Source organism: Argopecten irradians, chromosome 6 (genome assembly GCF_041381155.1).
Source record: "Argopecten irradians isolate NY chromosome 6, Ai_NY, whole genome shotgun sequence".
Classification (NCBI taxonomy): Eukaryota; Metazoa; Mollusca; class Bivalvia; order Pectinida; family Pectinidae; genus Argopecten; species Argopecten irradians.
The window spans coordinates 44,898,004-44,919,548 of NC_091139.1; the positions used below are offsets into that span (position 1 = coordinate 44,898,004).

At 36.7% G+C, this 21,545-nt stretch overlaps 1 protein-coding gene across 3 annotated transcripts in view; it reads right to left on the minus strand.

The window, feature by feature from the left end:
- Nucleotides 1-21,545, minus strand: part of LOC138326022 (rapamycin-insensitive companion of mTOR-like) — a 57,520-nt gene that overhangs the window by 4,070 nt on the left and 31,905 nt on the right. Inside the window, exons 18-33 of one of the 3 annotated variants that reach the window (XM_069272120.1) lie at nt 17,844-17,979; nt 17,135-17,194; nt 15,591-15,739; nt 13,066-13,192; nt 12,521-12,685; nt 12,053-12,208; nt 11,647-11,753; nt 11,283-11,370; nt 10,941-11,033; nt 8,295-8,401; nt 6,558-7,916; nt 5,992-6,163; nt 5,427-5,520; nt 5,019-5,159; nt 4,700-4,804; nt 1,376-1,499 (exon numbers count right to left, since the gene is read on the minus strand). In XM_069272120.1, coding sequence (XP_069128221.1) covers nt 1,376-1,499; nt 4,700-4,804; nt 5,019-5,159; nt 5,427-5,520; nt 5,992-6,163; nt 6,558-7,916; nt 8,295-8,401; nt 10,941-11,033; nt 11,283-11,370; nt 11,647-11,753; nt 12,053-12,208; nt 12,521-12,685; nt 13,066-13,192; nt 15,591-15,739; nt 17,135-17,194; nt 17,844-17,979 — 3,183 coding nt within the window. Of the gene's footprint in view, nt 1-1,375; nt 1,500-4,612; nt 4,805-5,018; nt 5,160-5,426; nt 5,521-5,991; nt 6,164-6,557; nt 7,917-8,294; nt 8,402-10,940; nt 11,034-11,282; nt 11,371-11,646; nt 11,754-12,052; nt 12,209-12,520; nt 12,686-13,065; nt 13,193-15,590; nt 15,740-17,134; nt 17,195-17,843; nt 17,980-21,545 lie in introns of all 3 variants that reach the window. The other 2 variants (XM_069272119.1, XM_069272117.1) reach the window with 2 other exon arrangements.

Sequence of the window (21,545 nt, forward strand, 5' to 3'; positions counted from 1 at the left end):
CAAAATTTATACAAGTTCTGTCCCCCTTCCCCCAACGATGTTTGTGACCAAATTTGGTTACAATCCATGCAGAACTCTAGGACAAGTAGAGATTTATAGGATTTACCACTATTTCCCCTATTGGGCCCCGCCCCTCCTGCCCCGGGGGTCAGAGACAAAATTTATACAAGTTCTGTTCCCCTTCCCCCAACGATGTTTGTGACCAAATTTGGTTACAATCCATGCAGAACTCTAGGACAAGTAGCGATTTATAGGATTTACCTCTATTTCCCCTATTGGGCCCCGCCCCTCCTGCCCCCGGGGGGTCAGAGCCAAAATTTATACAAGTTCTGTTCCCCTTCCCCCAACGATGTTTGTGACCAAATTTGGTTACAATCCATGCAGAACTCTAGGACAAGTAGCGATTTATAGGATTTACCTCTATTTCCCCTATTGGGCCCCGCCCCTCCTGCCCCGGGGGTCAGAGCCAAAATTTATACAAGTTCTGTTCCTCTACCCCCAATGATGTTTGTGGTTATATTTAGTAACATTCCATGCAGAACCCAAGGATGTTTGTGGCCAAATTTGGTTACAATCCATGCAGAACTCTATGACTAGTAGCCATTTAAAGGAAATATTGACGGATGGACGACGGACGCCGCGCCATGACATAAACTCACCGGCCTTACGGCTGGAATAGCATCCCTACTGTACTTACATCCAGGTATGTGCTAAAGCTGTGATTAATCAGAATATATTTTGACAAGACACGATGGTCGGTCGTACATTGTACCCGATTTGGTTTCCCACACCTTGCGGTAAAGTTATAATTAGTCAGAAGTAGGTGATATCTTTTCCATACAATATCTGACTGACTTTTCCGCTACAACATTTCAATACATACTTCACTGAGTAGCGCTGATTCAGAGTCTATATATGAAGTCGTTAAAATGTGTTTGTGTAATCTTTTTACATTATGAAGCTTACGATGCCGATCATCTTATGTATATACTGCCAACTGGTACAGTACACATTTCTGATCTTGGTAATCACAAACAGACGTTTCTAACTGTTTAGCTCCGCCCCTACATTGAAGCGACAGCCAATGAGAGCCGCACTTACACAGCTTATTGAATGTTGTTGGCAAACTGACTAGCTACCAATCAACGGAACCAGCTACTAGACTGGCCGTCACTTGTACGCTTATTGTAACGGTGCTGTAAATGCATGTGGAAATGAAAGAGTTCAAGATACAACTTTTTCTATATTTTTATATAATGGGGCTGCATTTAAAATTTTAATTTGATTCAAAATATTTCAAGTAATCTTTTAATAAAGAGATTGCTTAACAAAATGCCCAGAAAGGACCAAATTAGAGAAGTGGTCGCTGACTTACCCGAGAAGTCCCTGTTCTGAGCCTTTGACTCCCACAGAACTGCTGAGATTGGTCACCAGCTTTCTGATCTCCTGTCGTATCAGGGCACGACCGTGGACACTGTCAAACGACATCTTCTTAGTGGCTGTCAATATAAAATCAAGTCATGCTCATCAGACATGTACTTCTATAAAGTAATTAATTTTGTTAAACATACTTGATATACCTAAATAACAACAAGAGGCCCAAAGGGCCTTAACCGTCATCTGACTACCTTGGCAATAGTAAAATTAATTTCATATGGTGTCACTTTGTCAGGACCATGTCAGGATCATTTTCCATTTCCTTCAACAAATTTTATTTCAAACAAGAGGCCCAAGGGCCTTAACATGTAGGAAATTAATCAGATATAGTGTCATGGTAGCCTTCTTCGATTTGGGATCAACCAGAGATGTAACAATACTTTGTCGAACCATGTCAGGATCATCTCATGCAAGTTTCAGCCAAATCACATAGGTAGAACTTGAGAAGAAGTTCAAAATGTGTTTTCAAGATGGTGGCTGTGGCGGCCATCTTGGATTTTGGATCGACCCAAAAAATAACAACACTTTTTGTTGGGACCATGTCAGGATCCTTTCATGCAAGTTTCAGCCAAATCGCACCGGTAGAAATTTAGAAGAAGTTCAAAATGTGTTTTCAAGATGGCGGCTGTGGCGGCCATCTTGGATTTCGGATCGACCCGAAAAATAACAACACTTTGTGTGGACCATGTCAGGATCATTTCATGCAAGTTTCAGCCAAATCGCACTGGCAGAACTTGTGAAGAAGTTCAAAATGTGTTTTCAAGATGGCGGCTGTGGCGGCCATCTTGGATTTCGGATCGACCCGAAAAATAACAACACTTTGTCGGGACCATGTCAGGATCATTTCAAGCAAGTTTCAGCCAAATCACACTGGTAGAACTTGAGAAGAAGTTCAAAATGTGTTTTCAAGAAGGCGGCTGTGGCGGCCATCTTGGATTTCGGATCGACCCAAAAAATAACAACACTTTGTCGGGACCATGTCAGGATCATTTCATGCAAGTTTCAGCCAAATCGCACTGGTAGAACTTGAGAAGAAGTTCAAAATGTGAAAAGTTAACGCACGGCGGACGGCGCACGACGACGGACGAAACATGACGACTATAGGTCGGGTCAGATGACCTAAAAACATTATTTGACATGAAATGTTAATACCTACATTGTATGTAAATCAATGAAGATTGAAATAGTGAGTTATCTTGTGAATGCAACAGTTAAATGATTTAAACAATACAGATTAACAAACTCTGACACTAAGAATTTTCAGTTTCATGGATTTTAAACATCAATGAAAAAGCTAGGTAGATATGGAGTGAAACAGATAGCAGATGACGAGTAACCATGGCAACACAGCATGCTTTTAGAATGCACAGTCTGATACAACATTTCCATGACCATAGGAGTTTTTAGAAGCAGACATATATGTTTAACATCTATTTTGACAAATCTAAAAGTCAAATCTTAAAAAATATGTTTGAATGCAGAGTCTTTTTAATAATACAATCTTACAATATTTAACGTTGCTGACATCGTGTCATTTACATTTGTCTGTATTGGGACGTCTTGATCCAAATGTACAGGTCATATCAATGCCAGAGCTTTGTCAAATAATTATCTGGATATCTCACCAATCATGTCATCAAAATATCTACACTCTGGGTTTAATGAGAATCTATATGTTTGTATTATCTACATGTATCTTATCTGAAAGATGGTTTGATGTTTGATCACAGAAGATCTAAAATACTGTGTCAAAATTTACCACTGTCAAAACAGTTGACCAGTTAAATTATCTGATGTAGACAAAATTAAACGCTGTCAAAATAGTTAACCTGTTGAAATATATGATGGAGTCAAAATTAACCGCTGTCAAAATAGTTGACATTTTATAGTCATATGCTGTCAAATATTAATTTAAAACATATCTGTAAACGTGGAATATCGACCATGTACAAAGAAAGCTCCTTGTTCTTTGTGAATGAGTATGGCAAAGTTGTGAAATTAAGCAAAGACATATATAATATAGTGTAGAAAATCCAGTGCACAGACATTACTTATGTAGACAAATTTAAAAGATGGGTAGAAGTACATTACTATACAGGGTACATGATTGGTTGAACTCAAAAGTTTATTTCAATATTTCATAACAGAAATGATTTAACTGTTAAATTAAAGAAATATTTTATTTCTTAAATAGACAACCCTTTCATATCATAAAATATATATGATAACATAATATATTATGCATATACATATGTGTATACCATATATATTTTAGTATTTTTGTAAAAAAACACATTAATGTATACATAATCTGACATTAACTTAATTGAAACAAAACTGTTATATATAAAGAAACACAATTGTTATAATTTGAAACAGAATTGTGATTTAAAATAAAACTTATAATTTAAAACAAAACCGCTATTATTTTTGGATATATATGAATACATGTATTATATCATAAGGAAGTGCTTGAAGTATATGTTTACATGAAATAGCCAGTAATGAAGAAAATAATTAAGTGCACAGACAAAAAATTAAGCTAAAGTAATGAAAGTTGTGAAACTAGTAAATCTGTCAGTGTCAGATGATATTTTAACTAGTTTCAAAACTTACAAAAGGAAAGTGGAATTCCAGATATCACAAAATTAAAGGTTTGTCTCTTACCAGCGAAAGACCACTGAAACCTTCAGTAACTAAACACACTGTTATTTTCCTTGTAATGAAGTACAGAAATATTGCACATGTAACTATAGGATGATTCCATATTTATTTGAATAAAATTTAATTGAATCTAATAAAGATAATGTGTTTCCAAAACTATTCTTAAAGATTTTTTAAATTGATGAAAATCAATGGCTATCATAGGAGTGGTTAATGTGTGTGATATTATACCATGAGCCATGATGCATACCCCTCCTAGTCATTCAAGCTATTGTGCAATGGAAGTCATGACCATCACTGGTTCAAATCAGGCACCTCCTTAAACGACCAAGTTGTTGGTTACATAAATCACAAACAAACCAAACAGATTTCGTAGCTTGATTTCAAGATAGCCAGGTTTGGTTTTATACATTTAATCTTTAAGCAAAAGAAAAAGTTATAATTTGGATGATCACTAAAATGTGATGTTCTGGAAAAGCAACAGAAGAGCAGTAAGCCAGAGAAAACATACGAGAGTCAGTACTAGTACAGCTGTTCATGCTTCCTGGTGTGGCAGACGACAGCTCGTTAAGACTGTCGAGGCGAGTCCGGCGGTCACCTTTCTGTTGTTTCACTGCCTCCAGTAAACTACCCGGGTCGTCCTCGCGCTCAATCACCGTCACACTCCCAGGGCCGTCAGACTCAAAATCTGGGTCCGGCTGACCTGCAACAATGGTGGTATAACAATTCAATATTGGTTTTATATTTCTTCAACAAATGTTCAGTGTTGCAAACATATATTAGTCCATCAGAATTAAAGTTTAAGTTGCCTTGCTTTCAGATAAGAATAACTCTTACAGTATTACACTGTAACATGCACCTGTTGCATCACTTCAGGAGTAATTGATTGTAGAAGTATAAATGTAGATGATATGTACCATCGTCTCCTTCTGCCTGCTGTCCGATGGACTGAAGTCTGTAACAAGCCACACAGACAGACATGTCATGATCTGACCCGACCGTCACTCCATCCCCCCTTGTGGTTGATAACGACGTTGTTCTTGACCTTTTACCTGATGCTGGGCAGAAATACATGACAGTCAAATAAAATATTTCATGATTTAATATATAACATCTATGTGCATGTTTTAAATCTATATATTAAATATCAGGTATGCTTTTGCATGAAAAATACTGTACTTTTATCAAAATGGCTGAACTCTCCATAATTAATACATTTTTAATTAGTCAAGGCAATTCATTAATCAGTATTTATAGATTCCATGATGAAAATGACTGATTTCAACTAGATAGCTGAAAAAATGATATCTGATATGAGAACTTACATGAGACTTTTCTGCTACGAGCTGGCTGACTTTCCTCGGTCCGGTCATACACCATTGATATAGACTGTGATCTCTTGTCTTCTCCTTCATGTACCTACATCATGAACGTCAAGGAAAAGTTAAAAGTTATTTCTTAATAATCAATTTACTAATATTTGTCAATACTTGATCACTGGAAAACTTTTTTAGATACCACTTATTTATGTTGACATCCTACTGTAAGGGTCATTTGAGGACATGTACATGCCAGATTTTGGAGCTGAAGAAAAACCAGAGTACTTGGTGACCAGAAAAAATTCCCCGACCTACAATCAGAATCTGGTAGCAGTCCTACAGGGATATCACATGAAGCAGCTTTAAAACCAGCCTTACAAATCACCTTTGTGTAAATAAGACTTCTTTCAAATGACCCATTTCAACACAATTTGACCCGTATATATATACTGCCACTTCTGTTCCCATTACATAGCTTGTCTTTACAGACAGGTTTGACTAAATAAGGTTACAGAGATAGTAGGAATCACCAGAGAACATCTTAATTAGATTCTCTATAAAGGGATCTTACCTCAAACATCATGTTGATATCTACAGGTAATGTAAGTCCTAGAAATTCTGACTCTCCTGTGTGTGGTCGTCGTTTTTGTAATGACGCCTTTGGCATAGCACCCATAGGGCTGGACGGCCGCCCATCCATCTCCGACAGAGATACACCACTAGCATTTCTGGTCATTCCCAAACTAAAAGGATGAAGTCATAAATTATTGAATATTTCTCATGAAAAAGAGAACTTTCAGTCAATTCTACTATCTTTAATATTTGCAAACAGAAAGATTTAATTTATTCAAGGAGAAAGTCATATCTTCTATAGAGTTGATGTAAGCTGTTGATGAAAACAGCACACTTATTGTTGGCAAATTAATTAATTGTGCATCAACATGATAAATTTAACTCTTATAATATTTGAGGTGTCTGGAACTTTCATGATGATTTCTAAAATATATTTTATTTATTCTGAAATTGTATAGGAATCAAGAAGACGAAAGCATGATAAAGTCATCATTTTGATATATAATGAACAAATATTGGTGAAGAACCTAGATAGAGCAATCTTTGTCTAAGATATAGTGGTACCTTAGTCTGCTGGCTGTTCCACCAAACAGGTCGAGGCTGAGTTTAGAATCAACACTCGACTTCCTACTGAGAGTTCCTGTTGTCGTACCTTCCTCATCATACAGATTACTGATACCAAGGTCAGAGTCAAGGTCAGAGCTTACAGTCCGCTGACGTTTGATTGACCGCCAGGTGGCATAGCCATAGGCATCTCTAGAAGTGGTGTACATTATGGCGTTTTCAGAGGTTAGTCCCTCAATCCGCGAGGATGACAGAATTCCATATGCTGGGTTACCCTGCATTTTTCTTAAACTAGGAACACGGTTAAGATTCATAGACTTTCTCCTTACACTGGACGGGTGGATAAGGTCTTTGGTTTCTAGTGAGGAGCCCTGTTGTGACTTGACTCCCACTGTATTCAGAGAGGTAGAGCTAGCGATTGGACTGAGAGACACGACCTCTGAGGAGATATAGGTGTTGGGTCCCGACTCACATGAACTCACTCCACTGGTCGTAGAGTCTGTATTAAAACTATCCGCACGGTTTTTACTTGACCTTGAACTTTCACTACTACTGCTCCTGCCATCACGGAATATTGGTGAACGTTTCATCACTTTACTCTTGTCGAATCCTTCTTGTCTAAAAATAACCTTGGAGTCTGTCACCTCTTTGTCCTTCGCACTTTCCTCTTTCTCCGTGGACCCAGGTTCAGGTTCGGAGGAGTCATCAGGCAAACATATCACAGGTATAACGGTGGACTCCTCAGAGTTACCTCCCTTCAGGGAAGTTAAGGTGCTCTGGGGCTGGGAGGCGAATTCCGAGGCCAGAGGTATATAGTCTGAAGGCGACACTGGTGAAAGAGGATCCTTAGGACTTGACCTCCTATCACAATCATCACTAAATGTTCGCTGTTTACTGCTTCTTGAGAATTTTTTAATATTTCGAGCCTGTGAAGGCATACTGTTATAGCGTCTGTATGTTGACGACTCGAATGGCAGTGTTTTACTGCGTATGATGGCCGACTTGGAGGTGTCAGGAATGTTTGTGGTGTCTAGGCTTTGGTTATGGTTATTATCACAGGCCACTTTATCACCGTCACTGAACAAAGACTTGTCCTCCTCCGCTATAAAGAACAGATTCGTGGAGGCTAAACCTGGGGAATGTAGACTTGTGCGGAAGTCTGTCTCGGATCTAGACATGCTACCAAAGCTGAGAATACTCTCGTTAGCATCCTCCAGGTCAGTCAGCATCTCGGCACGATCCTCGACAACCGGCCACAGTTCTCCCCTCGAGTGCCAACAGGACTCCCAGCCAAGCTGTGTGAGAAGTTCGGCCCCCTCACGTGTACTGGCCAGCAGTCCCAATACATAAAAGGCAGTCCTGTCATCAAAGTAAATTGTCATTTAATAATTTCAATTGTGATTATTAATAGAAAAATATAGCATGTCAGAGTTGAGAATCTACATATAAATATTTTATATTTTACTTGTATAACTCACAAAGTTAACTGCCTGTTTAAATTTATTTTGGTAATATCATCAAATTTTACCAAGAGATATTCTCAATTTCACCATAATTATTCTTAGTGACCTATCTAGTATCTAATATGAGACCATGAATATCTTAAAAGTTGTTAATAATATATAGTCTTGTTAGAGATTGGCAATACCACTGTTTTTGTTTGTATAATTAATATGTTTTTGTTCTGGTTTATTCAGTACAGAAATACAGCTGCATTAACCCCTCCGTAAATCTTACCCTCTGATTGAGAACACTCCACACTCCTCCGCTAAACGTATTATTTCAGGAAACAGACGCTCCTCATCAAGCCATCCAATTCCCCAGGTAGAACTCCCTATGTGTCCCTACAAAACAAAAAACACTTCAATCTGAACAAGCGAATTCGTGGAATTTATATCCCCTGCTTTCGTTAATCAAAGGGCCATAACTCAGCCAAATAGGGTGCAATCAAATTCCTGATCCAACTTGGCCTAGGCCCTGAGACATTTAACCATGTTACCAACTTTCGAGAAAAAACTGGTAATATTTGTGAGATTTATTAAACGGAAACAGAGGAAAATGCTGTTTTTTGTGTTAATCAGAGGACCATAACTCTGCCAAATTTGGTCCTATGAAAGTGCTGATCGAATTTGGCCAAGGCCCCCCGAGACATTTAACCATGTTACCAACTTTCGAGAAAATGCGGTGATATTTGCGAGAGTTATTGAACGGTAACAGATGAAAATGTCATTTTTCGTTAATCATAGGGCCATAACTCTGCCATATAGGGTTCGATGAAAGTGCCGATCTAACTCATCTAAGCCCTGGCACATTTAACCATGTTACCAAGTTACAAAAAAATCGCTTAAAATTTGTGGCAGTTATTGCAAGACAAGCATTACAGACAGAAGGACGGACAGACTCAAATAAATATCCCCCATTTCTGTGAAAGAGGAGGATCATAACTATCCATGTAGAAAGTAAATGTTGGTAAATTCCCTGTAGAAAGTAAATGTTGGTAAATTCCCTGTAGAGAGTAAATGTTGGTAATTTCCCTGTAGAGAGTAAATGTTGGTAATTTCCCTGTAGAGAGTAAATGTTGGTAATTTCCCTGTAGAGAGTAAATGTTGGTAAATTTCCTGTAGAGAGTAAATGTTGGTAATTTCCCTGTAGAGAGTAAATGTTGGTAAATTCCCTGTAGAGAGTAAATGTTGGTAAATTCCCTGTAGAGAGTAAATGTTGGTAAATTCCCTGTAGAGAGTAAATGTTGGTAATTTCCCTGTAGAAAGTAAATGTTGGTAATTTCCCTGTAGAGAGTAAATGTTGGTAAATTTCCTGTAGAGAGTAAATGTTGGTAATTTCCCTGTAGAGAGTAAATGTTGGTAAATTTCCTGTTAGAGAATGTGTAAATTCCGTAAATGTTGGTAAATTCCCTGTAGAGAGTAAATGTTGGTAAATTCCCTGTAGAGAGTAAATGTTGGTAATTTCCCTGTAGAGAGTAAATGTTGGTAATTTCCCTGTAGAGAGTAAATGTTGGTAATTTCCCTGTAGAGAGTAAATGTTGGTAATTTCCCTGTAGAGAGTAAATGTTGGTAAATTCCCTGTAGAGAGTAAATGTTGGTAAATTTCCCTGTAGAGAGTAAATGTTGGTAAATTTCCCTGTAGAGAGTAAATGTTGGTAAATTTCCCTGTAGAGAGTAAATGTTGGTAAATTTCCTGTTGAGAGTAAATGTTGGTAATTTCCCTGTAGAGAGTAAATGTTGGTAAATTCCCTGTAGAGAGTAAATGTTGGTAATTTCCCTGTAGAGAGTAAATGTTGGTAATTTCCCTGTAGAGAGTAAATGTTGGTAAATTTCCTGTTGAGAGTAAATGTTGGTAAATTTCCCGTAGAGAGTAAATGTGGTAAATTCCCTGTAGAGAGTAAATGTTTGTAAAAGTTAAACTAGACATATGTCTGTTAGACATTAAGTGCTTGCTAACTACTTCCTAACTTTAATTTTTAGTTTGAAATCATCCTTGGCAACAGGTGTACATAGCACTTTTGCCCATTATCCTTGCATTTTTTGGGACTATTGCTATCAAGGAGATGGTTTACGTCCTTGATGTATTGTAATACATATTTTCTCTTACTTCATCAGAACTCTAAATGTGAAATGACTTTGAACTTGGTAATTGTGCTCTTTGTTACATAGAAGTGTGTTTATTATCATATTGTATAGCTATTTAAAATAGTGGTACGCTACAACACTGTCCAGTCTGTGCACATGGTGACTTACCTGTGTCATGCTTGAACACCTTTCTGGGGTACACCAAATCTAGAGCTCAGACTGATATTTTTATGATAATGTTTTTATTCTGTTTCTCTTACGCAAGGCTGGATAATTTTACAAATATTTATTAGAACTGCAGCGGTCCGTGGTCACAGGGTTTAGTAAACGATAGTGCAACGTACACCTTGGACCTAGGATGATGTGAATTAAATCAAATATAGTCAGCTTAATAACGCTGTAAATGTCTTTGGCCGGTGCTAAAAGTTATCTGTTTCGTCACTTTCTTTTACTGACTATATAAACCTGACTTGCATTGTATTGTTCTGGAAATTTCCAAAGTCAATCAGATGCTTAGAATATATCACGATGCAAGAGTTTGTATGATACATCGCTTGAAGTTTACACAAAATGAAGGTGTTTAGCACTGTGTAATGTCACTGTTGTAAATTTACAGTAAAACATCGCAGGTATATCTTAGTATATGTTTTTGAAAGGTTGGTGTCACTAAATGACAGCGAAATCTATTAAACGGTATAAGACACTGAGTTCCGGTATCACACAGACTCCACACCAACAAGGAAATTAATAGTGCGAGTACGCTCGCACTAAAAAGAACATGACTTAGGATACCTACCACAGCCCAGAGGGCAGTCTTAAGCTTCATGTTATCTTCATCTGTCATCAGTTCTTGGCAGCGGATACATTGGAAGTATTCTTCTACACATTCCTACAGAGAAATCACACCAGCAAAGTTAGCTTACCATAAATTATTCCTATTGATGACCATAGCATAATTAATGGGTAATTTCTGTTAGCAAGTGTTCGCATCCCTACTAAGTACAATACAATGACTTTAGTATGAAGTGCATTATCACTGTACAAATATCAGAAATTTACATTATCAAAGGTTATTTGTAAATGAACATTTGCCCTTTAAGTGTCAGAGGAATAGAATTAAAAAACTGGAGATTGGTACCTGTTGTCGTAAAAGCTGAAAGCCATCTTTGGTTTGAGTGAGCTGACCATACAGATGGACAGGCAGAAAAGCATCTTTACTGGGACGCCTTCAAAACAAAAAATTACAGGTGTTAACGTCAGTCATTTTAGAAAATCTAAGTTACTAAATTTGTAATTCTGCACCATCAACCATTCATTACACTGATGTAGAAGTAATTTAAGAACAAAATTTTCTTTATGTCATATTTAATAGTGCAGCATTCAATGTTTGGTGTTTTTCTGTGAAGCCCTGTGACATATGGAGACAATGAAGAAATGCATGGGAGATAACTCTGTGTGCTATGGGAGATAACCCTGAAAAGTTTGAAAGAACAAGGACTTACTTCCTACTTGATCGCCTTGAAAAGGATCCTTCGAACGTCTTCTCATATGTTGTGAGGGCTTCATTCAACAGCTCTTCAACAATACTAACATACTTTGTGTCAAAGGTCTGTAAAAAAAGTTGTTTTTCTTTATACAAAATTCACCAAATCTTCTTCAATTGTGAGGTTACAGAAGTACAGCTGTTGATGTACCTTAATGTACAATGGAAATTAATTTGGAATACCAAGAATTACACATTGTTGAATATGTCGCCTGGGCTGCTTTGTTTACAAATTTGATATTTAACAAAGCACAAAAGATAATAGTGAATTATATAAAATCTGAATGGTTTAATATGTATTGTACACAATGAAATTATACAAAACCTGGAAATACTTCACATATATATATCAAATATGTAAATACCTTTGCCCAAATCTCCAGTTCATTCGAGATATAGTTAGCATCCATTAGTGTACGGAATCCACGAGACGTTGACATGAACCGGCATGTGAGGAGACGCCCCTTCTCTCCAAGATGGAGGCACGATGGTCGTAACTTTATCAAGGAGTTCAGACATGTCTTGAAAAAAAATCGAACAGTTACAAAATCATAATTGCAAAGACTCAAATATCTATTATTTCATACTTGGAATTCCTCGCTTCATACAAAATCATAATTGGACAAGAAAAGAGAGGACAGGAAGAGATAAGATGGCCACGGATAACACTATATGGTCTCCCACTATTTCATGCCAGGGCATGACTTCTCCAGTTTATGGCTATTGAAGGGAATTCATTATCTATAAAATCAAGACATGAAGATTTGTCAGAATGGAAATGTAACAGGTATGTACTTTTGTTCAAAGGGGCCTTGTCCATATGTAACACTTACATCGACCTCACACGCCTCCTCCATCACGCCGAGGGCAGCATGAGAGACGCTGCGGCTTTGATCATACAGCTGTGTGGTGAGTAGTTCCATTCCCCATGTACTGAAGCCTGGCACTCTCACCCGTAGTAACACCCGCAGGAACTTTGTACAGTACAAACGGGCACTCTGTAAAGTCCCAATGTATTCACTGATAATTCAATGATAATATTACATATAAACATTATCAAAACATGTTCATCATCTTTATGAGCATCATGCTGCCTATAATTCCATTTTTACAGCAATTAATACTTCCATATATAATGGCACTACATTAACAGATTTGTCTAGAATCACCAGATATGCTGGATATATCACCTCTTGGAATCACCTGTCACATATTATCTAGAGAAATCAGGGTTCAGTATGTGAGGATACAGCCACGACTAGTGTGTTACTTTCAGAGGCTAATCAGGCCAAATTCTAATTAATAAGTTAATGTGGTACTGTATAAAAATAATCCTTAATTGCCTTGCCTAAAATACTCATGCAGTAGCAGTGCTTACCTCTGACGAAGCACATAAAGCCTTAGATAGGATCGCCCTACAGTTCCCTTCCTGATTGTAGCTCAAACAGGACACTGTCAATTTCACAAAACTGTCTTGGGTGGCTGTACTCACAATTTCCAACAAACTGAAAAAAACAACATCATACATGTAGCACACAATTACAGCCCACTGTTTCATACATTGTCTCAACCTTTTATATTGTTATTCAACTACATATACCATGCAATAAAGAAAATGAAGAGTTCATTTTGCAAAATGGGCTTCAAAATCAGCTTATATACATACTTACTTGCGTATATGCTAAACATATTATTGGTATATACACTTACTATTGGTATATGTTACACATACTATTGGTATATGTCACACTTACTATTGGTTTATACATTTACTATAGGTAAATGCTACACTTACTATAGGTAAATTATACATTTACTATAGGTAAATGCTACACTTACTATAGGTAAATGCTACACTTACTTTTGGTAAATGATACACTTACTATTGGTATATACACTTACTGTTGGTAAATGCTACACCTACTGTTGGTAAATGCTACACTAATTATTGGTAAATGCTACACTTACTATTGGTAAATGATACACTTACTATTGGTAAATGCTACACTTACTATTGGTAAATGATACACTTACTATTGGTAAATGCTACACTTACTATTGGTATATGTCACACTTACTATTGGTATATGCCACACTTACTATTGGTAAATGTCACACTTACTATTGGTATATGTCACACTTACTATTGGTAAATGCCACACTTACTATTGGTAAATGCTACACTTACTATTGGTAAATGCTACACTTACTATTGGTAAATGTCACACTTACTATTGGTATATGTCACACTTACTATTGGTAAATGCCACACTTACTATTGGTAAATGATACACTTACTATTGGTATATGTCACACTTACTATTGGTAAATGCTACACTTACTATTGGTAAATGCCACACTTACTATTGGTAAATGATTCACTTACTATTGGTAATGTCACACTTACTATTGGTATATGTCACACTTACTATTGGTATATGTCACACTTACTATTGGGTATATTGATACTTACTTATATTGGTATATGTCACATTTACTATTGGTAATGTACACTTACTATTGGTATATGTCACACTTACTATTGGTATATGTCACACTTACTATTGGTATATGTCACACTTACTATTGGTATATGCACACTTACTATTGGTAAATGATCACACTTACTATTGGTATATGTCACACTTACTATTGGTAAATGCTCACACTTACTATTGGTAAATGTCACACTTACTATTGGTAAATGTCACACTTACTATTGGTAATGTCACACTTACTATTGGTATATGTCACACTTACTATTGGTAAATGTCACACTTACTATTGGTAAATGATACATGTTATACATTACTATTAGTAAATGTCACACTTACTATTGGTATATGTCACACTTACTATTGGTAAATGTCACTTATATTATATGTAATTCACTATTGGTAAATGTCACACTAAATGATGTCACACTTACTATTGGTATACTATTGGTAATGTCACACTTACTATTGGTATATGTCACACTTACTATTGGTATATGTCACACTTACTATTGGTAAATGTCACACTTACTATTGGTAAATGATTCACTTACTATTGGTAAATGATTCACTTACTATTGATATATGTCACACTTACTATTGGTATATGTCACACTTACTATTGGTTTATGTCACACTTACTATTGGTATATGCTAACTTACTATTGGTAAATGATACACTTACTATTGGTAAATGTCACACTTACTATTGGTAAATGATACACTTACTATTGGTAAATGTCACACTTACTATTGGTAAATGATTCACTTACTATTGGTATATGTCACACTTACTATTGGTATATGTCACACTTACTATTGGTAAATGTCACACTTACTATTGGTAAATGATACACTTACTATTGGTAAATGCTACACTTACTATTGGTAAATGCTACACATACTATTGGTATATGCTACACTTACACACTTACTATTGGCAAATGCTACACTTACTACTATTGGTATATGTCACACTTACTATTGGTAAATGTCACACTTACTATTGGTAAATGTCACACTTACTATTGGTAAATGTCACACTTACTATTGGTATATGTCACACTTACTATTGGTATATGTCACACTTACTATTGGTAAATGTCACACTTACTATTGGTATATGTCACACTTACACACTTACTATTGGTATATGTCACACTTACTATTGGTAAATGTCACACTTACTATTGGTATATGTCACACTTACTATTGGTAAATGTCACACTTACTATTGGTAAATGTCACACTTACTATTGGTAAATGTCACACTTACTATTGGTAAATGTCACACTTACTATTGGTAAATGATTCACTTACTATTGGTATATGTCACACTTACTATTGGTAAATGCTACACTTACTGTTGGTATATACTACACTTACTATTGGTAAATGCCACACTTACTATTGGTATATGCCACACTTCTCCAAGAGTTTGTCCCCTTTGGCTGTGACGGAGATTTTGCCGAGGAACAGGAAGTAGAACTGACTACAGGTGTTGATGGTGTTACTGGGACTCAGGACCGCCTCAGCAGCCAGGTGTTTACTGCTCACCTAAACATTAAATTATCTAAATCAGAAATGGTTTCCACCAGTGTGTGGATCACAATTAATAAACTATATTTTCGCTGAAGTTTCCCTCAATCCACATAATTGTAAGTAAATATACAATTGTTGCAATGTATTGATGACATTTCCAAGCTTATTGTTGTATACAGTTGAGTAAAGAAATCTGTATACATCATAGTCAAATCCAAAAGTACATTTTGAGAAATAAATAAAACTGGTTGATATAAGATGTAAGCTGCGAACAGGCATGCTGACCATCAAGAATATGGTGAGTGTTTGACTTGCTGCTACAGTTATTACAAGTACACACAGCAGTACTCACCTCAGATAAACACTGTCCTATATTACAAGTACACACAGCAGTACTCACCTCAGATAAACACTGTCCTATATTACAAGTACACACAGCAGTACTCACCTCAGATAAATACTGTCCTATATTACAAGTACACACATCAGTACTCACCTCAGATAAACACTGTCCTATATTACAAGTACACACATCAGTACTCACCTCAGATAAACACTGTCCTATATTACAAGTACACACAGCAGTACTCACCTCAGATAAACACTGTCCTATATTACAAGTACACACATCAGTACTCACCTCAGATAAACACTGTCCTATATTACAAGTACACACATCAGTACTCACCTCAGATAAACACTGTCCTATATTACAAGTACACACATCAGTACTCACCTCAGATAAACACTGTCCTATATTACAAGTACACACATCAGTACTCACCTCAGATAAACACTGTCCTATATTACAAGTACACACATCAGTACTCACCTCAGATAAACACTGTCCTATATTACAAGTACACACATCAGTACTCACCTCAGATAAACACTGTCCTATATTACAAGTACACACATCAGTACTCACCTCAGATAAACACTGTCCTATATTACAAGTACACACATCAGTACTCACCTCAGATAAACACTGTCCTATATTACAAGTACACACAGCAGTACTCACCTCAGATAAACACTGTCCTATATTACAAGTACACACAGCAGTACTCACCTCAGATAAACACTGTCCTATATTACAAGTACACACATCAGTACTCACCTCAGATAAACACTGTCCTATATTACAAGTACACACAGCAGTACTCACCTCAGATAAACACTGTCCTATATTACAAGTACACACACAGCAGTACTCACCTCAGATAAACACTGTCCTATATTACAAGTACACACATCAGTACTCACCTCAGATAAACACTGTCCTATATTACAAGTACACACAGCAGTACTCACCTCAGATAAACACTGTCCTATATTACAAGTACACACAGCAGTACTCACCTCAGATAAACACTGTCCTATATTACAAGTACACACAGCAGTACTCACCTCAGATAAACACTGTCCTATGTCATTTATCAGGTCCACAAAATGCTTCCTTACATCCTCCTGCAAAACATGCAGCATTCCATTCATCATGTGAAGAAAAATTTCCTTTATATTTGAAAATAACTACTATTCTTGTGTCATCAACTGATGTCCTTCATTAATGAACAACAGACATTAACATTACTAGTATGCACTATGTCCGTAGGTTCTATTTCACCTTTTGTATGGTACCGTATTTGACGAAATAAGTTCCCTGGGTGGTTAACAAAAATTGAGACAACTGATATCACTATTGTTTATTGGGCTAAATACAGTACCAGACAGGTGCTATTATATATACCGAACTTGTAAAATGATTGGAGCCAGCGATCTTTCCTAGGAAAGTGAAAGATAATGCAGTGTGGTACGGGATACTATAAGGCAGAGTTATCAACTCTAATGCGAAAGGTAAGGTAAGATACGATTTGAAGTTGTGTGTACAGTTACAAATAGGAAAATATAAAACAAGTTTTGGGGAAAAAGTAACAGAAAATGATTTGGTCGAGTGGTAACAGTGGCTGTCCCTTTTATATTTGTAACAAATGTTCAGGACACATCATATGAACCAAACTCATTATGTTTTATAAACGTTATTTTGAAAAAATGGAAACAAAATCCAGATGAGGCATTGTGTGTAAATTACTAGTAATGACACCATCGTTATGTTTACCTGTACACATTCCATCAGGAACTCGGTCAATAGACATCCAGCATGGGCTATCTTAGTGGCCAGTTTGTGTCCGACCTCGAGTCGAGAAAACAGGTGATTGGTGGGCTTGAAAAAGTATATCAATCGCTTCATAAACCTGTAATAATGGTCAACATGTGGTCAGATAAACTGTGGTGATGATATCATCAATCTGTAATAATGGTCAACATGTGGTCAGATAAACTGTGGTGATGATATCATCAACCTGTAATAATGGTCAACATGTGGTCAGATAGACTGTGGTGATGATATCATCAACCTGTAATAATGGTCAACATGTGGTCAGATAAACTGTGGTGATGATATCATCAACCTTGTAATAATGGTCAACATGTGGTCAGATAAACTGTGGTGATGATATCATCAACCTGTAATAATGGTCAAAATGTGGTCAGATAAACTGTGTGGTGATGATATCATCAACCTGTAATAATGGTCAACATGTGGTCAGATAAACTGTGGTGATGATATCATCAACCTGTAATAATGGTCAACATGTGGTCAGATAAACTGTGGTGATGATATCATCAACCTGTAATAATGGTCAACATGTGGTCAGATAGACTGTGGTGATGATATCATCAACCTGTAATAATGGTCAACATGTGGTCAGATAGACTGTGGTGATGATATCATAAACCTGTAATAATGGTCAACATGTGGTCAGATAAACTGTGGTGATGATATCATCAACCTGTAATAATGGTCAACATGTGGTCAGATAAACTGTGGTGATGATATCATCAACCTGCAATAATGTTCAACATGTGGTCAGATAGACTGTTGTGATGATATCATCAACCTGTAATAATGGTCAACATGTGGTCAGATAAACTGTGGTGATGATATCATCAACCTGCAATAATGGTCAACATGTGGTCAGATAAACTGTGGTGATGATGATATCATAAACCTGTAATAATGGTCAACATGTGGTCAGATAGACTGTTGTGATGATATCATCAACCTGTAATAATGGTCAACATGTGGTCAGATAGACTGTTGTGATGATATCATCAACCTGTAATAATGGTCAACATGTGGTCAGATAGACTGTGGTGATGATATTATCAACCTGTAATAATGGTCAACATGTGGTAAGATATAAACTGTGGTGGTGATGATATCATCAACCTGTAATAATGGTCAACATGTGGTCAGATAGACTGTTGTGATGATATCATAAACCTGTAATAATGGTCAACATGTGGTCAGATAGACTGTGGTGATGATATCATCAACCTGTAATAATGGTCAACATGTGGTCAGATAGACTGTTGTGATGATATCATCAACCTGTAATAATGGTCAACATGTGGTCAGATAAACTGTGGTGATGATATCATCAACCTGTAATAATGGTCAACATGTGGTCAGATAGTGGTGATGCTATCATAAACCTGTAATAATGGTCAACATGTGGTCTGATAGACTGTTGTGATGATATCATAAACCTGTAATAATGGTCAACATGTGGTCAGATAAACTGTGGTGATGATATCATCAACCTGTAATAATGGTCAACATGTGGTCAGATAGACTGTGGTGATGATATCATAAACCTGTAATAATGGTCAACATGTGGTCAGATAGACTGTGGTGATGATATCATCAACCTGTAATAATGGTCAACATGTGGTCAGATAAACTGTGGTGATGATATCATCAACCTGTAATAATGGTCAACATGTGGTCAGATATACTGTGGTGATGATATCATCAACCTGTAATAATGGTCAACATGTGGTCAGATAGACTGTGGTGATGATATCATCAACCTGTAATAATGGTCAACATGTGGTAAGATAAACTGTGGTGATGATATCATCAACCTGTAATAATGGTCAACATGTGGTCAGACAGACTGGTGATGATATCATCAACCTGTAATAATGGTCAACATGTGGTCAGATAAACTGTGGTGATGATATCATAAACCTGTAATAATGGTCAACATGTGGTCAGATAGACTGTGGTGATGATATCATCAACCTGTAATAATGGTCAACATGTGGTCAGATAAATTGTGGTGATGATATCATCAACCTGCAATAATGGTCAACATGTGGTCAGATAGACTGTGGTGATGATATCATCAACCTGTAATAATGGTCAACATGTGGTCAGATAAACTGTGGTGATGATATCATAAACCTGTAATAATGGTCAACATGTGGTCAGATAAACTGTGGTGATGATATCATCAACCTGTAATAATGGTCAACATGTGGTCAGATAGACTGTGGTGATGATATCATCAACCTGTAATAATGGTCAACATGTGGTCAGATAAACTGTGGTGATGATATCATCAACCTGTAATAATGGTCAACATGTGGTCAGATAGACTGTTGTGATGATATCATCAACCTGTAATAATGGTCAACATGTGGTCAGATAAACTGTGGTGATGATATCATCAACCTGTAATAATGGTCAACATGTGGTCAGATAGACTGTTGTGATGATATCATAAACCTGTAATAATGGTCAACATGTGGTCAGATAAACTGTGGTGATGATATCATCAACCTGTAATAATGGTCAACATGTGGTCAGATAAACTGTGGTGATGATATCATCAACCTGTAATAATGGTCAACATGTGGTCAGATAAACTGTGGTGATGATATCATCAACCTGTAATAATGGTCAACATGTGGTCAGATAGACTGTGGTGATGATATCATAAACCTGTAATAATGGTCAACATGTGGTCAGATAAACTGTGGTGATGATATCATCAACCTGTAATAATGGTCAACATGTGGTCAGATAGACTGTTGTGGATGATATCATCAACCTGTAATAATGGTCAACATGTGGTCAGATAAACTGTGGTGATGATATCATCAACCTGTAATAATGGTCAACATGTGGTCAGATAAACTGTGGTGATGATATCATAAACCTGTAATAATGGTCAACATGTGGTCAGATAAACTGTGGTGATGATATCATCAACCTGTAATAATGGTCAACATGTGGTCAGATAAACTGTGGTGATGATATCATCAACCTGTAATAATGGTCAACATGTGGTCAGATAGACTGTGGTGATGATATCATAAACCTGTAATAATGGTCAACATGTGGTCAGATAGACTGTGGTGATGATATCATCAACCTGTAATAATGGTCAACATGTGGTCAGATAAACTGTGGTGATGATATCATCAACCTGTAATAATGGTCAACATGTGGTCAGATAGACTGTGGTGATGATATCATCAACCTGTAATAATGGTCAACATGTGGTCAGATAGACTGTTGTGGTCATGATATCATCAACCTGTAATAATGGTCAACATGTGGTCAGATAGACTGTTGTGATGATATCATCAACCTGTAATAATGGTCAACATGTGGTCAGATAGACTGTGGTGATGATATCATCAACCTGTAATAATGGTCAACATGTGGTCAGATAAACTGTGGTGATGATATCATCAACCTGTAATAATGGTCAACATGTGGTCAGATAAACTGTGGTGATGATATCATCAACCTGTAATAATGGTCAACATGTGGTCAGATAAACTGTGGTGATGATATCATCAACCTGTAATAATGGTCAACATGTGGTCAGATAGACTGTGGTGATGATATCATAAACCTGTAATAATGGTCAACATGTGGTCAGATAAACTGTGGTGATGATAT